At 39.9% G+C, this 17650-nt stretch overlaps 1 protein-coding gene across 1 annotated transcript in view; it reads left to right on the forward strand.

Moving 5' to 3' along the window:
* LOC130355875 (A.superbus venom factor 1-like) overlaps positions 1-17650 on the forward strand; it is a 266587-nt gene that overhangs the window by 244860 nt on the left and 4077 nt on the right. Inside the window, exons 37-41 of the mRNA XM_056556718.1 lie at positions 6764-6850; positions 7232-7337; positions 9507-9596; positions 11780-11857; positions 15821-15904. Of these exons, the coding sequence (XP_056412693.1) occupies positions 6764-6850; positions 7232-7337; positions 9507-9596; positions 11780-11857; positions 15821-15904 (445 nt within the window). The remainder of the gene's footprint in view (positions 1-6763; positions 6851-7231; positions 7338-9506; positions 9597-11779; positions 11858-15820; positions 15905-17650) is intronic.

Consider the following 17650-nt stretch of genomic DNA (forward strand, 5'->3'; position numbering starts at 1 on the left):
ACTGAGCACGGGTGTGTTTAATGATTACTGTTATCTATAATAAATATGAGAGTACTCCATACATATGGATTTGTTCCATGCGCAAGCAAAAGGATAATAAATAATAATAAAAAATAACAAATAAATAAACAAATATATACCGTATATACTCGAGTATAAGCCGAGTTTTTCAGCATGAGTTTTCGTGCTGAAAACACCCCCCTCGGCTTATACTCGAGTGAACTCCCCCACCCGCAGTGGTCTTCAACCTGCGGACTTCCAGAGGTTTCAAAACTACAACTCCCAGCAAGCCAGGGCAGCCATCGGCTGTCCGGGCTTGCTGGGAGTTGTAGTTTTGAAACCTCCGGAGGTCCGCAGGTTGAAGACCACTGCGGCCTTCAACATCATCCAGCCCCCTCTCACCCCCTTTAGTTCTGAGTACTCACCTCCGCTCGGCGCTGGTCCGGTCCTGCAGGGCTGTCCGGTGAGGAGGTCGTCCGGTGGGATAGTGGTTCCGGGCTGCTATCTTCACCGGGGAGGCCTCTTCTAAGCGCTTCGGGCCCGGCCTCAGAATAGTCACGTTGCCTTGACAACGACGCAGATGCGTCGTTGTCTAGGCAACGGCTCTATTCCGGGCCGGAAGCGCGGAGAAGAGGCGCCCCCGGTGAAGATAGCAGCCCGGACCACCTCCTCACTGGACCACCTCCTTACCGGACAGCCCTGCAGGACCGGACCAGCGCCGAGCGGAGGTGAGTACTCAGAACTAAAGGGGGGTGAGAGGGGGCTGGATGATGTTGAAGGCCGCAGTGGTCTTCAACCTGCGGACCTCCGGAGGTTTCAAAACTACAACTCCCAGCAAGCCCGGACAGCCGATGGCTGCCCGGGCTTGCTGGGAGTTGTAGTTTTGAAACCTCTGGAGGTCCGCATGTTGAAGGCCGCAGTGGTCTTCAACCTGCGGACCTCCGGAGGTTTCAAAACTACAACTCCCAGCAAGCCCGGACAGCCGATGGCTGCCCGGGCTTGCTGGGAGTTGTAGTTTTGAAACCTCTGGAGGTCCGCAGGTTGAAGACCACTGAGGGCGAATGATGAGAAGAGGATGATGAAGGGGGGTGTGTGGGATGATGAAGGGGGGTGTGTGGGATGATGAAGGGGGGTGTGGGGATGATGAAGGGGGGGTGGGGATGATGAAGGGGGGGGTGTGGGATGATTACAAGGGGATGATGAAGGGGGGATGTGTGGGATGATAAGGGGATGTGTGGGATGATGACAAGGGGATGATGAATGGGGGATGTGTGGGATGATAAGGGGATGTGTGGGATGATGACAAGGGGGGATGTGTGGGATGATGACAAGGGGATGATGAAGGGGGGATGTGTGGGATAAGGGGATGTGTGGGATGATGACAAGGGGATGATGAAGGGGGGATGTGTGGGATAAGGGGATGATGAAGGGGGGATGTGTGGGATGATGAGGATGTTAATGACGGGTCTGGATGATGACAGGGGGGGATGAGGTATTTCCCACCCTAGGCTTATACTCGAGTCAATAACTTTTCCTGGGATTTTGGGTTGAAATTAGGGGTCTCGGCTTATACTCGGGTCGGCTTATACTCGAGTATATACGGTAATCAAAAAATTTAGATAAGAAGGATAGATAAAAAGTAAAAAATAAAATTTAAGAGACATAAAATAAAGATACCGTAGATAAAATAAATGAAAAAAATGAAAAGAGTAAATAAAATAGAGTGAGGTAAAGCCTAAAAGTTAGCAGACTAAGTGAAAAAATGAAAATAATAAAATAGTGAACATGGTAAGTGTGTGGATGTGTGAAAAGATGAAAGAAAATATGTAGATTAAATGAAATGGGCCTCATTTATTACTTCACCATGGCAGAATTAATCACCAATCAAATCATTGTACAGATTGCTCAGTGTAATAGAAAAGCGGCAACTGACAAGCAGGGACATTGATGACCACCCTATTCCCGCGTATATCTGTAAGACAAAAAATATAATACAAAAAATAAGAAATAAAATTATGTCATAATAAATATAATTGTTACATACATAAAGGTCACCTTTCCTACTATAGGGTTACATCAATTTATTCTATCATCATAATTATGCATTATAAATTTGAGGTGTAATGCTAAAGTCTACATTAAGTCCTTTAGGCCGAAGTGCCTGTGTCTCAAAAATCCATTTGAGTTCCAATTTTCTCAGTTTGTTGATGCGGTCGCCCCCCTCTTTAATGGGGGGATATGGTCCACAAGAACAAACTTAAGATCCCATTCCGAGTGGCCTTTTTCTGTACAGTGTTTTGACACCGGTAAGTCTAGTCGTTTTTTGCGAACAGTGTAACGATGGTGATTGATGCGAGTTTTGAAGTCCCATGTGATCTCACCAACATAGATGAGACCACATGGGCACACCAAAATATAAATAACAAATGAAGAGGTACATGTTAGATAGTGTTTTAATTGATAGACCTTGCCGTTGTGCGGGTGTACAAATTTTGGTGTGCCCATGTGGTCTCATCTATGTTGGTGAGACCACATGGGACTTCAAAACTCGCATCAATCACCATCGTTACACTGTTCGCAAAAAACGACTAGACTTACCGGTGTCAAAACACTGTACAGAAAAAGGCCACTCGGAATGGGATCTTAAGTTTGTTCTTGTGGACCATATCCCCCCATTAAAGAGGGGGGGCGACCGCATCAACAAACTGAGAAAATTGGAACTCAAATGGATTTTTGAGACACAGGCACTTCGGCCTAAAGGACTTAATGTAGATTTTAGCATTACACCTCAAATTTATAATGCATAATTATGATGATAGAATAAATTGATGTAACCCTATAGTAGGAAAGGTGACCTTTATGTATGTAACAATTATATTTATTAAGACATAATTTTATTTCTTATTTTTTGTATTATATTTTTTGTCTTACAGATATACGCGGGAATTGGGTGGTCATCAATGTCCCTGCTTGTCAGTTGCCGCTTTTCTATTACACTGAGCAATCTGTACAATGATTTGATTGGTGATTAATTCTGCCATGGTGAAGTAATAAATGAGGCCCATTTCATTTAATCTACATATTTTCTTTCATCTTTTCACACATCCACACACTTACCATGTTCACTATTTTATTATTTTAAATTTTTCACTTAGTCTGCTTACTTTTAGGCTTTACCTCACTCTATTTTATTTACTCTTTTCATTTTTTTCATTTATTTTATCTATCTTTATTTTATGTCTCTTAAATTTTATTTTTTACTTTTTATCTATCCTTCTTATCTAAATTTTTTGATTATATATTTGTTTATTTATTTGTTATTTTTTATTATTATTTATTATCCTTTTGCTTGCGCATGGAACAAATCCATATGTATGGAGTACTCTCATATTTATTATAGATAACAGTAATCATTAAACACACCCGTGCTCAGTGTGTGAGAAAACGAATGCGGGGCTGCCCTTGGTGGATTCCCACTTCTCTAGGCCTTTTACTGGGGACCTAAATTTTACGGCTGACGCCGTTGGGTACCCCAGGGTGACTCCCCCATAATATTGGGGTGAGCACGGGCAACTGAGGTGTTGGGCCTTAATAGCCCGATGTGCGTGTTAATCATGTATGGAGCCGGGCTAGATTACAGTCTAAAATTAAAACTATTTTTATTTATATTTATTTATACTTTTTTATTCTATTGTATACTTTTTACTTATTACTTTATTATCATTTATTATTTCTTTTTATTTCCTTACAATCACTATCTGTTAATATTTATTTTTTATATACACATCTCTCTACTTATATTTTACCTTTTTATTTATTTATTTTTTATTTTTTTATATTTATTTTTATTTATCTTTCTATACCTTTTTTATTTTCCCCATTTTTTATATTTCTTTATTCATTATCCCTTTATTTATTCATCCTCCATTTATTTTTGATTCGCACCTCCTTTTTTTTTTTTTTTATATATATATATATTTTTTATATATATCCTTTCTCCCGATGATATATCCAGGCTATTGATGCCTATACACCTGACCTTTTATTTTACCCACTATATACACACATAGGATTCTTTTTGTTTTTTGCCCCGATATATTTCAGTTAGATAGATCAGATTCCCCTTTTCCCTTAACCACCATGGCAGTACAATGCTCATTTTCTTTAGTACGCATGCACGGACGGAGGAGCGGTCACGTGACACCCTGGTCAGCTGACACGGAGGAGCCGCGCGGCCGCTCCTGGCGTCCTGCGATTACCAGCATACATTGCAGCTCTGCTGTTACCCACAGCAACGGCGGTTCGCATGGAGACGAGTCGGGAACACGTGACCACTCAGCCCTCGCTTCTCATCTATAATTATTAGGTACACATGTAATCTTGTTAGACTATTTATGATGCTATACTATTTATAACTTCTTTTTACAGTCCTTGCATATGTATATTGATTTTAACTCACTATAGAGCACTTGTGCAATATGTATATTATAGCGGTTTTAATTACCCTATATCGTAAATGTACTTTTTACACTGTATTCACATTAATTGACTTGATTGATTTGTTTGTTCATTTGCATATAAATACTTTGTATGGTCACCATTTTGTTGCTTGACAAAGGCTGCATTGGCAGCAAAAACGTTGCTAACTTGTATTATCATGGAATAAACCACTGTTTACACTTTTGAACCTTCCGTGTGCTGCGGCATCCTTCCTAGATGTCTGAATTGCCTTGACCGGGGCTCCACTCGCTGCTTGCACCGCTATCATATCATTGTGGGACGTGCTGCTCTACCTTTTCCTGTGCTATATATATATATATATATATATATAAAACCTTAATCGAATGTGATATGAACAGGCCCTAACAGCTCCATGTATCGCTCAGTATGATAGTACTGATGAGATTCTGTCACATTCAAATATACATTTATGTTCAGTAACTAACAGGGGACATGTTTTGGTAGTTCTTATTCCCCTATTTCTTCATCCAGCTCAGCTCAGACCACCTTAAAGATTATTCCCAAGAACTACATCTTACTGCCCAGACATCCTTAACCCTTCACTTTTTCAATGAATTCCACATTTGCTACAAATGTTCATGGTTTTGCAATGCAGTTTTTTGGCAGTGCATTTATTTACGGGCAAACCATGTTTACAAAGGTCTTTTGCCATTAAAAATGTAAATTAAAGGTTGATAGAGCGCTATTTGAGGGTGTCATAATCTAGTGACAGAGACTCTGATTCTAGAGCTTTATCACTTACATCTTATGTATCCAATTGTATAAAATCAGTTTTTATTCCTCACAATTGTATGCAGTCAGCAGTCCTCCTGGATATTTAAGAATTGCTGCACCCCTAGTTACCAGCTTAGGCCTTATTCACATTATCTTGTACTCCATTAAAGGGAGCTCCATCTTGTCTTCCATTATCTTGCACTCCGGTAAAGGGAGCTCCATCTTGTCTTCCCTTATCTTGTACTCCGGAAAAGGGAGCTCCATCTTGTCTTCCCTTATCTTGTACTCCGGTAAAGGGAGCTCCATCTTGTCTTCCATTATCTTGTACTCCGGTAAAGGGAGCTCCATCTTGTCTTCCCTTATCTTGTACTCCGGAAAAGGGAGCTCCATCTTGTCTTCCCTTATCTTGTACTCCGGTAAAGGGAGCTCCATCTTGTCTTCCATTATCTTGTACTCCGGTAAAGGGAGCTCAATCTTGTCTTCCATTATCTTGTACTCCGGTAAAGGGAGCTCCATCTTGTCTTCCATTATCTTGTACTCCGGTAAAGGGAGCTCCGTCTTGTCTTCCATTATCTTGTACTCCATTAAAGGGAACTCCATCTTGTCTTCCATTATCTTGTACTCCGGTAAAGGGAGCTCCGTCTTGTCTTCCATTATCTTGTACTCCATTAAAGGGAGCTCCATCTTGTCTTCCATTATCTTGTACTCCGGTAAAGGGAGCTCCGTCTTGTCTTCCCTTATCTTGTACTCCGGTAAAGGGAGCTCCATCTTGTCTTCCCTTATCTTGTACTCCGGTAAAGGGAGCTCCATCTTGTCTTCCATTATCTTGTACTCCGGTAAAGGGAGCTCCATTTTGTCTTCCATTATCTTGTACTCCGGTAAAGGGAGCTCCATCACTCAGTGTGTTGGAAGAACGGTAGTTGAGCAGAGAAAAAATATTACATGTCCGGTCTTTTTTCTCCTCTTAACTACCCTAAAATACCAGACACCCCACAGACCCCATTAAAGTCAATGAGATCCGTCGGGACCTGGAGATGTCAGTTGTGGTCTGAAAGTTTTGGGTCTATTTGGCGCAAAAAAAAAGAGAGCTGAATGGACCCTGAATGGGTCAGAGCACAACAGCAATGTGACGTTAGCCTTATCTGCTTTTACAAGCTGTCAATGAGTGGTGGGTGAATGGGCGGGGAAGTGGTGGTGTGCTAAGCTGGCTGTAATGCAATAAACTTTATAAATATTATAACAATGTGAGCAATAAATTGCTAGAATCAGAGTCTCACACTTTTTAAGTATTCAATTTTTTTTGTTATTTACAACAAAATGATCAAATGGAGGGATTTTCTGGGACTGCCATGCCCTAATGAACAATAAAAGGCACATGGTACTAACAAGCACTATAGCCCCTTCAATCATCTGATCAGTGGGGGTGCTGAGGTCATCAATACTATTTGTGTCCTTTAGTATGTGGGATCATATTTTTTAAATATAAAAGGAAATAAAATATTTAGATGCTGTGCTTTTTTTGTTTTAGTTGGAGAATAAGGTAGAAAATTACATTATGAAGTTTGAAACCCAAAGCTCTACATCGAACGGAACTGTTGTACTGTACTTGACCAAGGTAACTTTTTTCTATTATTTTCCATAATCTGTTTCTGATACTTTAGTACCATACTTCTGATACTTTAGTACCATACTTATACATTCTGGGGGAGATTTATCAAAACCTGTGCAGAGGCAAAGTTGCCCAGTTGCCCATAGCAACCAATCAGCTTACTTCTTACATTCTTAACAAGGAAAAAGGAAAGAAGCATTCTGATTGGTTGCTATGGACAACTTTGCCCCCCCACAGGTTTTGGTTCAAAGTCTCTTTTATTGTTTTTTAAGGCATAACATATATACATACAACAAATTCAAGAAGGGTCAAGATCCCTCCAGGAAACCAGGGGGAGAAAAAAGAGAAGAAAAAAAAGGTTTTGATAAATCTCCCCCTCTGTTACAGGTTCCTAATAATGAAGACTTTGAGATTGGATTCGGAATTCATAAGAACTTTGAAATAGGACTTCTTCAACCAGCGGACATTTCCATATACGAGTATTATGATCTCGGTAATAAACACTTTCCCTAAATATCTATAAACAGTCTTCTACTTTAGCCACTGGAACAAATGTTGGTATCAAATATAGTACAACTCTAAAAAAAATAAAAATAAAAATAAAAAAATAAAGCCTATCTATTATAATCAAGAGCAGAGAGCCGCAGCAAATCCTCTGAAGAACAGCTTGTTGTGACTTTGCAGTGTACACATACTATGAAATAAGCCATTTACCCTGTGATATTAGTGGTTCTAGCATGGATGGTCCTTGCAGGAGGGAAACACCGACCTCAGCTTGTCACCTACATGGAAAGGGATTGTGAACAGTAAACAACTCCTTCAATTGGCGTTCCTCATTTTATTATTGAGAGAAGTTGGTGTTCTAAGGCAAAAACATAAATTTTACTTTTTGTCCTAATGATTATAGTTGTTGAACCTTCTTTTTTTTTTTTTTTGGATGGATGGATGCAGCAAGTTTATTACAGTAACTTGTCTAAAAGCACCTTTGTTGAATAAGCCAGAACTCCCATTCTTTTAACTTGCCTGTTTCTCTTTAAAACACAGACTACTTGTCAAAAATCACACCACATTTTTGCAATACAGTTCCCGTATCAGGTTTTTGATGAAAAACAGATTCCTCAAAACCTGACAAAATTTTCATTCCATTATGAATAAAGATTCACTTGTTTGATTGTGCAAAGTCAAAAACCGTATGGTACTGTACACACATATGGTTCTGTACAGTTCCCATTGACTCCTATGTTAAAAAAAAACTTATACGGTTTAATGTGGTTTTTCACCAGACCAAAAACTGTGGTAGGCTATGGTTTTGGGTATGGGGGAAAAAACGGACAAAACCGTACAAGACGCAAAACGGATGCAACCAGATACATCATTTGGCATACGGTTTTCAATACGGTTCCATACGGTTTTCACATTGAAAACATATACAGGAACTGTAATGCAAAAACGTGGTGTTTTTTACACGGACATTTACGGATGCTTATCTGCACCCAAAGTAACAATATAGCCTAGAGAATATTTCAACATAAGGGTATGTTCACACTACAGAGTGTGAACGGAATCTCCGCTTGCTGAATTAAGCGAGCAGAGATTCAGACTGGCAGCCGGCGGCAGTGGCGGTAGGACAGCGCGGCACTGCACCATCACCATTGAAGGCTATGCAGTGCTCGCAGACTTCCGCACAAAGAATGAACATGTTCTTTCTTTGTGCGGAAAAATTTCAGCGGCTGAAATTCCAGTGTGAACGGGTCTTGCGGAAGACCCATTCACACTGATAGTAATGTTCCCTGTGCGGACTTTTATTCACGGAATTCCGCAGGGATTCCACAGTGTGAACATACCCTTACAGGAAACACAATGATGTCGGATTATAATGGGGTGGACACCTCACCAAAATTAACCATCATGTGTTATCTACTACTCTGGTGGAAAACAATATATATATTTTTTTTTTTAAATCAACAGGTGCCAAAAAGTTAAACAGATATGTAAACTACTTCTATATAAAAATCTTAATCCTTCCAGTACTTATGAGCTGCTGTATGCTCCACAGGAAGTTGTATTTCTTTTTAAGTCTGACCACAGTGCTTTCTTCTGACACCTCTGTCCATATCAGGAACTATCCAGAGTACAAGCAAATCCCCATAACAAACCTCTCCTGCTCTGGACAGTTCCTGATATGGACAGAGGTCTCAGCAGAGAGCACTGTGGTCAGATAGAAAAGAACTCCAGAAATAAATAAAACTTCCTGTGGAGCATACAGCAGCTGATAAGTACTGGAAGGATTAAGATTTTTAAATAAAAGTTACTTACAAATCTGTTAGACTTTCTGGCACCAGTTGATTTGAAAAAATGTGTTTTCCACCGGAGTACCCCTTTAAGCAGCACATTAAATAATACTTTAAGACTTGTGTTCCTACATTGCAATTGCACTGCAGCTTTCATTTTATTGCAGTACTGTTATTGTACAGTGTAATCACAGTAAAAACATTGCAGTACTGCGACAGAACTGCAGTACAACTGCAACATGTGAACATAGCCTTAGCTCTAATAAATCTTATTATATGATTACATATGCAACCCTAACCTCAGTCAGAAATAAAAATATCTATAAAATGATTGTTGTTATTATGTTTGTATTGTCTTCTCTTTAATGTAGATAAAAAATGCAGCACGTTTTATAACCTTCCCGAGGAGAGTGGCCATTTAAGGAAAATCTGCAAAGGGTCTTCATGCAAATGTGCTACAGGTAAATATACTTCACTGTAAGGTTGTTTTCCAATTTTATTTACTCTTTTGGTCCACCTATTGAGAGGTGGATAGTATGTGTCTGTACATAGTATGTGTATGACTAAGCGCTGTTAGCGTGAAACGTGTCAGAGGATTTTATCGTGTCTGTATGTACTCCTGTATGTAACCTTCAATAAAGCCTGATTTATATTCGTCTTACACCATGGATGTCGGACATTCTTTGCTTTTTTTTGTATCCCGATTGAAGCCGTGAGTGGTACCGGTGGATTCAGGCACAGGTGTTGGGGTTCAGCTGGGTGAGCTGCTGTTGCACTGCTATACTTCTGCAATTAGCAGTGGATTGCAAACACTAGTGGCCGCAGCTACCACATATAGTGTCACAGTACCCATACCTGTAAGAGAAGGCCAATGAGCAAATGGAATGGATGGCAAAATGGAAGGTATGTAAGTAAGGTGGAATGAAGGTAGGGAAGAAACGAGGGAATAAGAAAGCAAAAATAGTGCCCATTTAACTGTTACACATGCACTGCAGCTCCTTGGATTCTGTTCAACTGTGCATGGTGTCGCTTTCTCTGTGTGTGATAGTTAGATCCTTTCTTTACTGTGATGAGAAGAGCCACAGAACATTTCCATTCTCTCAGTGGTGTTACCTGTCAGCATACACTGAGGGAAGCTCTTAATAGTGACGGGATGCCTGCAGACTATCACTCCACCAGTGAACTCTCACACAGCAGAGGAGAGGTAGAAGCATTATTTGCCTCATTTTCTTTCACTCTGTGGTGTGTCGTGTGCACTGCAAGTGTTGTGTCTATGGGCCCCAGTGGCGAAGGTGCCTGCTTGCAATTGCAGCCTTTGCTACCACTATAGCTACTCCACTGGCAGTGGGCACTGTTGAAATGCCTGTGTTACTGAAGTATGTGTGCTGTACAGTAGTGCCTCCATATTTCTTCTGAACTCAAAGTTCCCAAGAGCAAAAAGGCCTCCATAATTCTTAAATGGAGTAAGTTTGGAACATTCAGGACTCTCCCTAGAGCTGCCCCACCCCCACCTAATGAATCAATTGGGGAAGAAGAGCCTTGGCAAGAGAGGAAACCAGGGACCCAATGGTCAATCTTTCTGCGCTCCAAAGATCCTGTATGCACATGATAGCGACTTCTAGTAGGTCAACATTACTGCAGCACTCTGCTCTGATGAAAATAAGATGGAACTTTTTGACATCAATACTAAATATGATGCCTGGAGGAAACCAGGGACTACTTATTAGCTGCCCAATACCATCCTTACAGTGACGCACCATGCTGTGGGGGTGTTTTAGTGGCTGGGTAAGGGAAACTGGTCAGGGTTGAAGGAAAGCTGAATGTAGCTAAGTACAGAAATATTCTTAATGAAAACCTGATCCAGAGTGATGTGGTCCTCAGACTGGGCCTAAGGTTCAAGATGTTGACACTAAGCACACAGCCAAGACAACACAGTAGAGGCTTAGGGATAACTCTGAATTTCCTTGAGTGGGCCAGCCAGAGCCCTGACTTGAATTCAATTCAGCATCTCTAAAGAAACCTGAGAATGGCTTCCACAGACTGTCCCCATCTAACCTGACAAGGCTTGAGAGGATCTAAATCCCCAAATCCAGGTGTGCAAACCTTGTGGCTCCATCTTCAAGAAGACAGGAGGCTGTAATCGCTACCAAAGGTTCTTTAACTAAGTACTGAGAACTTATGCAATCATTTGTTTTGCTTTGTTCTTTTTTTAACTAATTAGCAAAGATTTTTCACTTACTGTTCTCACTTTGCCATTATGGGGTATTAAAGGGGTACTCCACTGCTCAGCGTTTGGAAAAAAACTGTTCCTAGCGCTGGAGCCGATGCCGGGAGCTCGTGACGCCATAGCCCCGCCCCCTCAATGCAAGTCTATAGAAGGGGGCGTGACTGCTGTCACGTCCCCCTCCCATAGACTTGCATTGAGGGGGTGGGGCGTGACATCATGAGGGGGCGGGGCTGTGACATCACAAGCTCCCAGCGCCAGCTCCAGCATTCGGAACAGTTTGTTCCAAACACTGAGCAGCGGAGTACCCCTTTAAAAGTAATGATGGGGGAAAACATGATTTGTTTTAATTATTATTATTTTTTTTTTAGCACAAGGACACAACTAACAAAATGTCTTTATGTTCTCTGTTATCTTTAGAAAAATGTGCATCTCTACGCAAAATGACTGATAAAGACACACTACAAGAAATGGCGTGTGCAGTAGGTGTAGACTTTGGTATGTATTGATATATGACAGCAGTACACTCTACAGTCATCCACTTTTCTAAATTGCAGTTGGTTCTTGCATGCATACACATACTGTACATCAAGTAACATTAGACGTCATAAACTTAGAACAGGAGACAGGGTTGCAACAAGGTATTTTGATGCCCTATGCAGATAAGGCTATTTCCCCTTAAAGGGGTACTCCGCTGCTCAGCATTTGGAACAAAGTGTTCCGAACACTGGAGTCGGCATCGGGAGCTTGTGACATCATAGCCCCGCCCCCTCATGATGTCATGCCCCGCCCCTCAATGCAAGTCTATGGAAGGGCCCATGACGGTTGTCACGCCTCCTCCCATAGACTTGCATTGACGGGGCAGGGCGTGATGTCATGAGGGGGCGGGGCTATGATGTCACAAGCTCCTGGTGCCAGCTCCAGCATTCGGAACAGTTTGTTCCAAACGCTGAGCAGCGGAGTACCCCTTTAATATATTCCCTCCCAGTCTAACCACACCCTTGAAGACTGGCACCTCTTTTTCTACTAGTTTTCTCATTTTATACAGGCTGTGGGTATAGATCTAGTAGTAACCTCAGCAGTGAATATGTTATTGTGAGTGAGAAACACTTCTAACTTATTTCATTTGTGATCTCTCTAAACACAACCTATGCACCAGTTTAGCTTCCTGGATTAGGTTAATCCTATTCCCTTTTTCTCCTTTCTTTTATCTTTTTTTTTTTTTTTTTACCTTTAAATCTTTAAAAATACAATTCCAGCATTGACTAGTAAAAAATAACGTACCTAGATAAAAATGTAGGATTGCAGCAAAACTCTATCTCAGGCAGATATGTAAATGAATACAGGTAGGATCTGATTAGACAATGGGTCTTTCCACAAAAGGGAGTAAAAGTGCTTCCCCAGCTGTCCTATAAAAAGACTCTCAGAGGGTACTTTTGGGTAGTATACCTCTTGGTCAGAGATTGTTGACTGCTAGACATGCCTCTACAATTCCCTTGAAGACATTTTAACCCAGTTGTAAGACTGGACTTTGGACTAATAATAATTTGGACTAATTGTCCACCAATTCTTACCAAGCTGTTAGTAGGTGTAGGGAGCAGTGGTTATGTGAGGGCACACACAGATGGCTCCTTTATTATACTACTCTGTCTCTGTTTCGACCATTTTCAGGCACTTAGCGGAAGGTAATTTGATATCACGGCACACATTATGTATCCTACCATTGACAGACAGCCACACGTGGTGGGAACAAGAAACCTGGACTGCTATAAACTGGAACCGGATCTTCTTTACTGATGAATCCAGGTTGTTTTTAGAATCTGACAATGGTCGGGTTTGAGTATAAAGACCTCATGGTGAGGGCTTCAATCCTATCTTTGCTGCGGAGCTACACACTGCCCCAACTGCTGGTGTGATGATCTGGGAGGACATTACATATGACTCTCCGTCACACCAAGAAATGATACAAAGACCACTAACAGCTCAGCAATATGTGCAGGACATCACCAGGGTGTCCAGCTGCCATCAGTGCACAGCATGCTCTGATTATGCCAATTTACTGGATATTATTTCTCATAAAAATGCTCCTAGAACCACATCAAAAACCCAAAAGCAATGAACGATACAGTTGCATTCACATTAAACAATTTTAAGATCTCTGGTATAAATGCTGTTTGAAGGGCAAAAAAAAATATTTGGTGTAGCTGCATCTGTAAGGACCTTGCCTTTTAAAATGATCACCATGTTTAAAGGGGTACTCCGCTGCTCAGCATTTGGAATAAACTGTTCTGAACGCTGGAGTCAGCGCCAGGAGCTCGTGAAGTCATAGTCCTGCCCCCTCATGATGTCACGCCCCGACCCCTCAATGCAAGTCTAAGGGAGGGGGCGTGACAGCCTTCATGCCCCCTCCCATAGACTTGCATTGAGGGGGCAGGGCGCCATGAGGGGGCAGGGCTATGATGTCATGAGCTCCCGGCGCTGACTCCAGCGTTCGGAACAGTTTTTTCAAAATGCTGAGCAGTGGAGTACCCCTTTAACCTGCAGAGTAAACACAGTGAAAAAAAAATTAACAAACTTAATTCTGTTCTCTTCACCTGCGTAAAAACAAAAGAAAAACATTTATCAAAATGTCTCCTGTACTCAAAAATAGTACAACTGAAATCATCAACTTATACCCCCAAAAAACAAGCCCTTACACAAGTCTGCCGGTAACTAAATGAAAAAAAATAAATGATGGCTCTCAGTATATAGTGAATAAATAATTATTATGGTGTAAATGTATTAAGTCATAAAAACCTGCAGAAAATTATAAATTATTTGCACCACTTGGAGAACATCAAAATTATTGTTTTTGTTGATCAGATCAGTTGGCAGATGTACCTAAAAATGGTACCACAAAAAACTCATAAAAACAAGCCCTCACACAGCTCTGTTTAAAAAAAATAAAAAATGGCGACACACAAACATGATATATATATATATATATATATATATATATATATATATTTTTTTTTTTTTGTGTGAAATAGAAAATAATATCAAATATGATAAATATGCAATAAACCATACATACATAAATTAGGCATTGCCATAACTGTACCGACCTGCTAGATACCGTATATTAAATGTCATTTTAATACAGAACAATGTTAAAAAAGAAATAAAAAACGATTCCAGAAATTATTATATTTGTTTCACTGCATAATTTTTTTTTAATAAAAAGTATCACTTGTCAACCACAGAATGATCCCAATAAAATTGTCAACAAATGTTTCTCAAAAATATTTTAGTAACCTAAGGTCTCTCTGCAACTTGAAAAGCTATCTGGAGATTTATGCTGCCCAAGCAATGTTCAGCATGAAATCCCAAATGGCTTCCTTGTTAGGGACCACACTGCTGTGGTAGGGCAATAAGGCTAGAGGTAGTTATGATGCCGGTCAGTTGGAAGTTGTAGTTCTTTAACTTTAATTCATGTGGCAGGGTGTTGTAGCTAACCTGATGTTCCTTGTCACCCAACTACAATGTTTTGGCAAGGAAGTTGTTCTGAAGTGCAGGAATGAGACCTCTGGACACTATAATCCTGTGAAACAACTTTAGAACTTTACTTAAACAACTTGTGCAATTCCAATAAAATACAAATACAATAATAAAATCCTTTTGATATAGCATATATGCAATACTGCATGATGCAAAACCTTTACTCTCAGCCACATGACAAATGCTCAGATTTTCAAAGTAAAATATAATTCCAACTATGAGCCATGGGACCAATTGCAGTGTCTGGGATGTAGTCTTCGATTTCAGACCCCAACAAAAATCGGATGAAATCGGATGCGGATCAAATGTGATGTGTGTAATGGATACGATTTTTTTATGGAGATCAATGGATCCGACTTTATATACGATTATAAGTTATGAAATCGTATACTCAAGTCGGGTGGAGAAATCGTGATGTGAACGCAGCCTTACAGGTGTTCAGCTCACACTGGAGAAAGCTGCATTGTACACTGCTCTAAGGCACAGCAGGGTAATAACCACAACCCCTTCTCCTCAGAAAAATGGTCCAAATGATCTAGTTGATGGACCAAAAATACTTTGTTACCAGGGTTTGGTTGCAAAATTTAAGAAACAGACCGTTAGTTGCCGTTGTTTTAAACCATTCTTTCACATCTTCAGCAATCAAATTTTTTTATGAAGTATATTAGGTTTAGCTTAGAGGGGTTACAGCATTTTTATTGATAAATCATAAATGTATTAATAAAGAAATTACAGGTAGTATTACATGGTAGCTCTCTGATTTGGCACTTAGAGGTGGTCCTGAGCAAGAGACCTTTCTCTATGAGGTAGAAGTTTACTACTCAAGCATAAGGACGAGGATTGTCTTCATATATATCAATTTTTTTCCAAATTAGACTTATGGTTTAAGCATGTCTTCAGTGTTATTTCCTTTTATTGTTTTAGTTGTTAAGGTTCAGCTGACACACTCAAGCAGAGAAGCCAACTATGATTTCTACAATTTCACCATCTTGGATGTAATCAAAGAAGGTAAAAAAAAAAAAGGGGGGGCGGGGATAAATTGAAACTGAAAGAGAAACTGTCTTCATTGCCCTTAGCAAACAATCACAGTACAGCTTTCAGGTTATCAAAACAGTTTCAGAAATGAAAGCTGACTCTCTAATTTGCTACTATAGGCAAAAGTTTTTCTTTTAGACAGTTTTCATTTATTAACCCTAATGTGTTTTTAGGAAAAGCTTGTGAGAGATGGAGGTTTTAGTATGATTCTTGATTTTGGTTTCTTGTGGCTTATTTAATGCATACCTGTCATATCACAGAATAAAAAGAATGCTTATATATGGTACCCATAAGCTCATACAGATTCTTTACATTGTTTTATGTGATCTTCTGTATTTGGCTTACAAATCCCTGTGGCATCTGAGAATATAGATTTAGTGGCTATAACTGAGACATGGTTTAATGAAAGTAATGACTAAGACATATCAATACCAGGGTACTCTTTATATAGAAGAGACATAGAAGGCAAGAAAGAAGGAGGAGTGGCCCTGTATGTGAAAGATAGCATAAAATCTAACCTAATACCAGTCAGTGAGGCCAACATAGAGTTTGGTTGCGTTGCAGTTTGGTAATCATGCAGTAACTCTTATAGGCATGATATATAGACCACCTGGCCAAGTTAAAGAATTAGATGATCTACTAGTTGAAGAAATTGTTAAAATGACAATGAAAGGAGAAGTTATCATTATGGGAGACTTCAATCTTCCGGATATAAACTGGAAAAACAAAATAGCTAGTTCTGCCAGGAGTACAGATATTCTAAATTCCCTACTGGGATTATCTCTACAACAAGTGGTTGAGGAGCACACGTGGAGGGAGGCCATTTTGGATTTTGTATTCACAAATGGGGATTTGGTATATGATGTTATTGTAGGCGAAAGCTTGGGATCTATTGATCACCAGTCAGTGTGGTTTAATATAAGAACAGTAAAGGAGTCACACCACACAAAAAGTTTTAGATTTTAGAAAAACAACATACATTTATGACTAATCTAATTTTTGAAAAAAAAAGTCCCTATCAGACTGGAACGGATTACATGGAGTCCAGGAGAAATGGGACCACTTAAAAGACGCATTATTGAAGTCAACAGAAAATTGCATTAGACTTTTCAGTAAAAGCAGAAGAGAAGAGACCACTGTGGTACTCAGCAGAAGTGGGCAAAATCATAAAAAACTAAAAAATAGCATTTAGTAATTATTATAAAAACAACCCAGAGCAATGAAGATAGGGAAATCTAAAAGACTTGGCAGAAAGAGGCCAAGCAAGTTATAAGAACTTCTAAAGCGCAGACAGAAGAAAAACTAGCTCAGTCTGTGAAAAAAGGGGATAAGACAATCTTCAGATATATAAATGAAAAAAGGAAAATAAAACAAGGAATAACTAAATTAAAAACAAAGGAAGGAAGGTATGTAGACGAGAATAAAGGGCTAGCCAACTGCCTTAATGAATACTTCTGTTTTTAAAGAAGAAAAAGAAGGAAAAGGACCTTCGTTAGGGAGGAAGACTAATTAATCGTTTGATGCATGTGTCTTTACACAGAGGAAGAGGTTCTAAGTTTTCTGTCTAAAGTGAAGGCAAATAAGTCACAGCCTGGAGGGAAACACCCAAAATTATTAAAAGAGTTTAGTGGTGAGCTAGCAAAACCGTTAACAGATTTATTTAACCAATCGCTGGTAACAGAAGTTGTCCTGGAAGATTGGAAATGAGCAAATGTCGTG

This window comes from Hyla sarda, chromosome 1 (genome assembly GCF_029499605.1).
Source record: "Hyla sarda isolate aHylSar1 chromosome 1, aHylSar1.hap1, whole genome shotgun sequence".
Lineage (NCBI taxonomy): Eukaryota > Metazoa > Chordata > Amphibia > Anura > Hylidae > Hyla > Hyla sarda.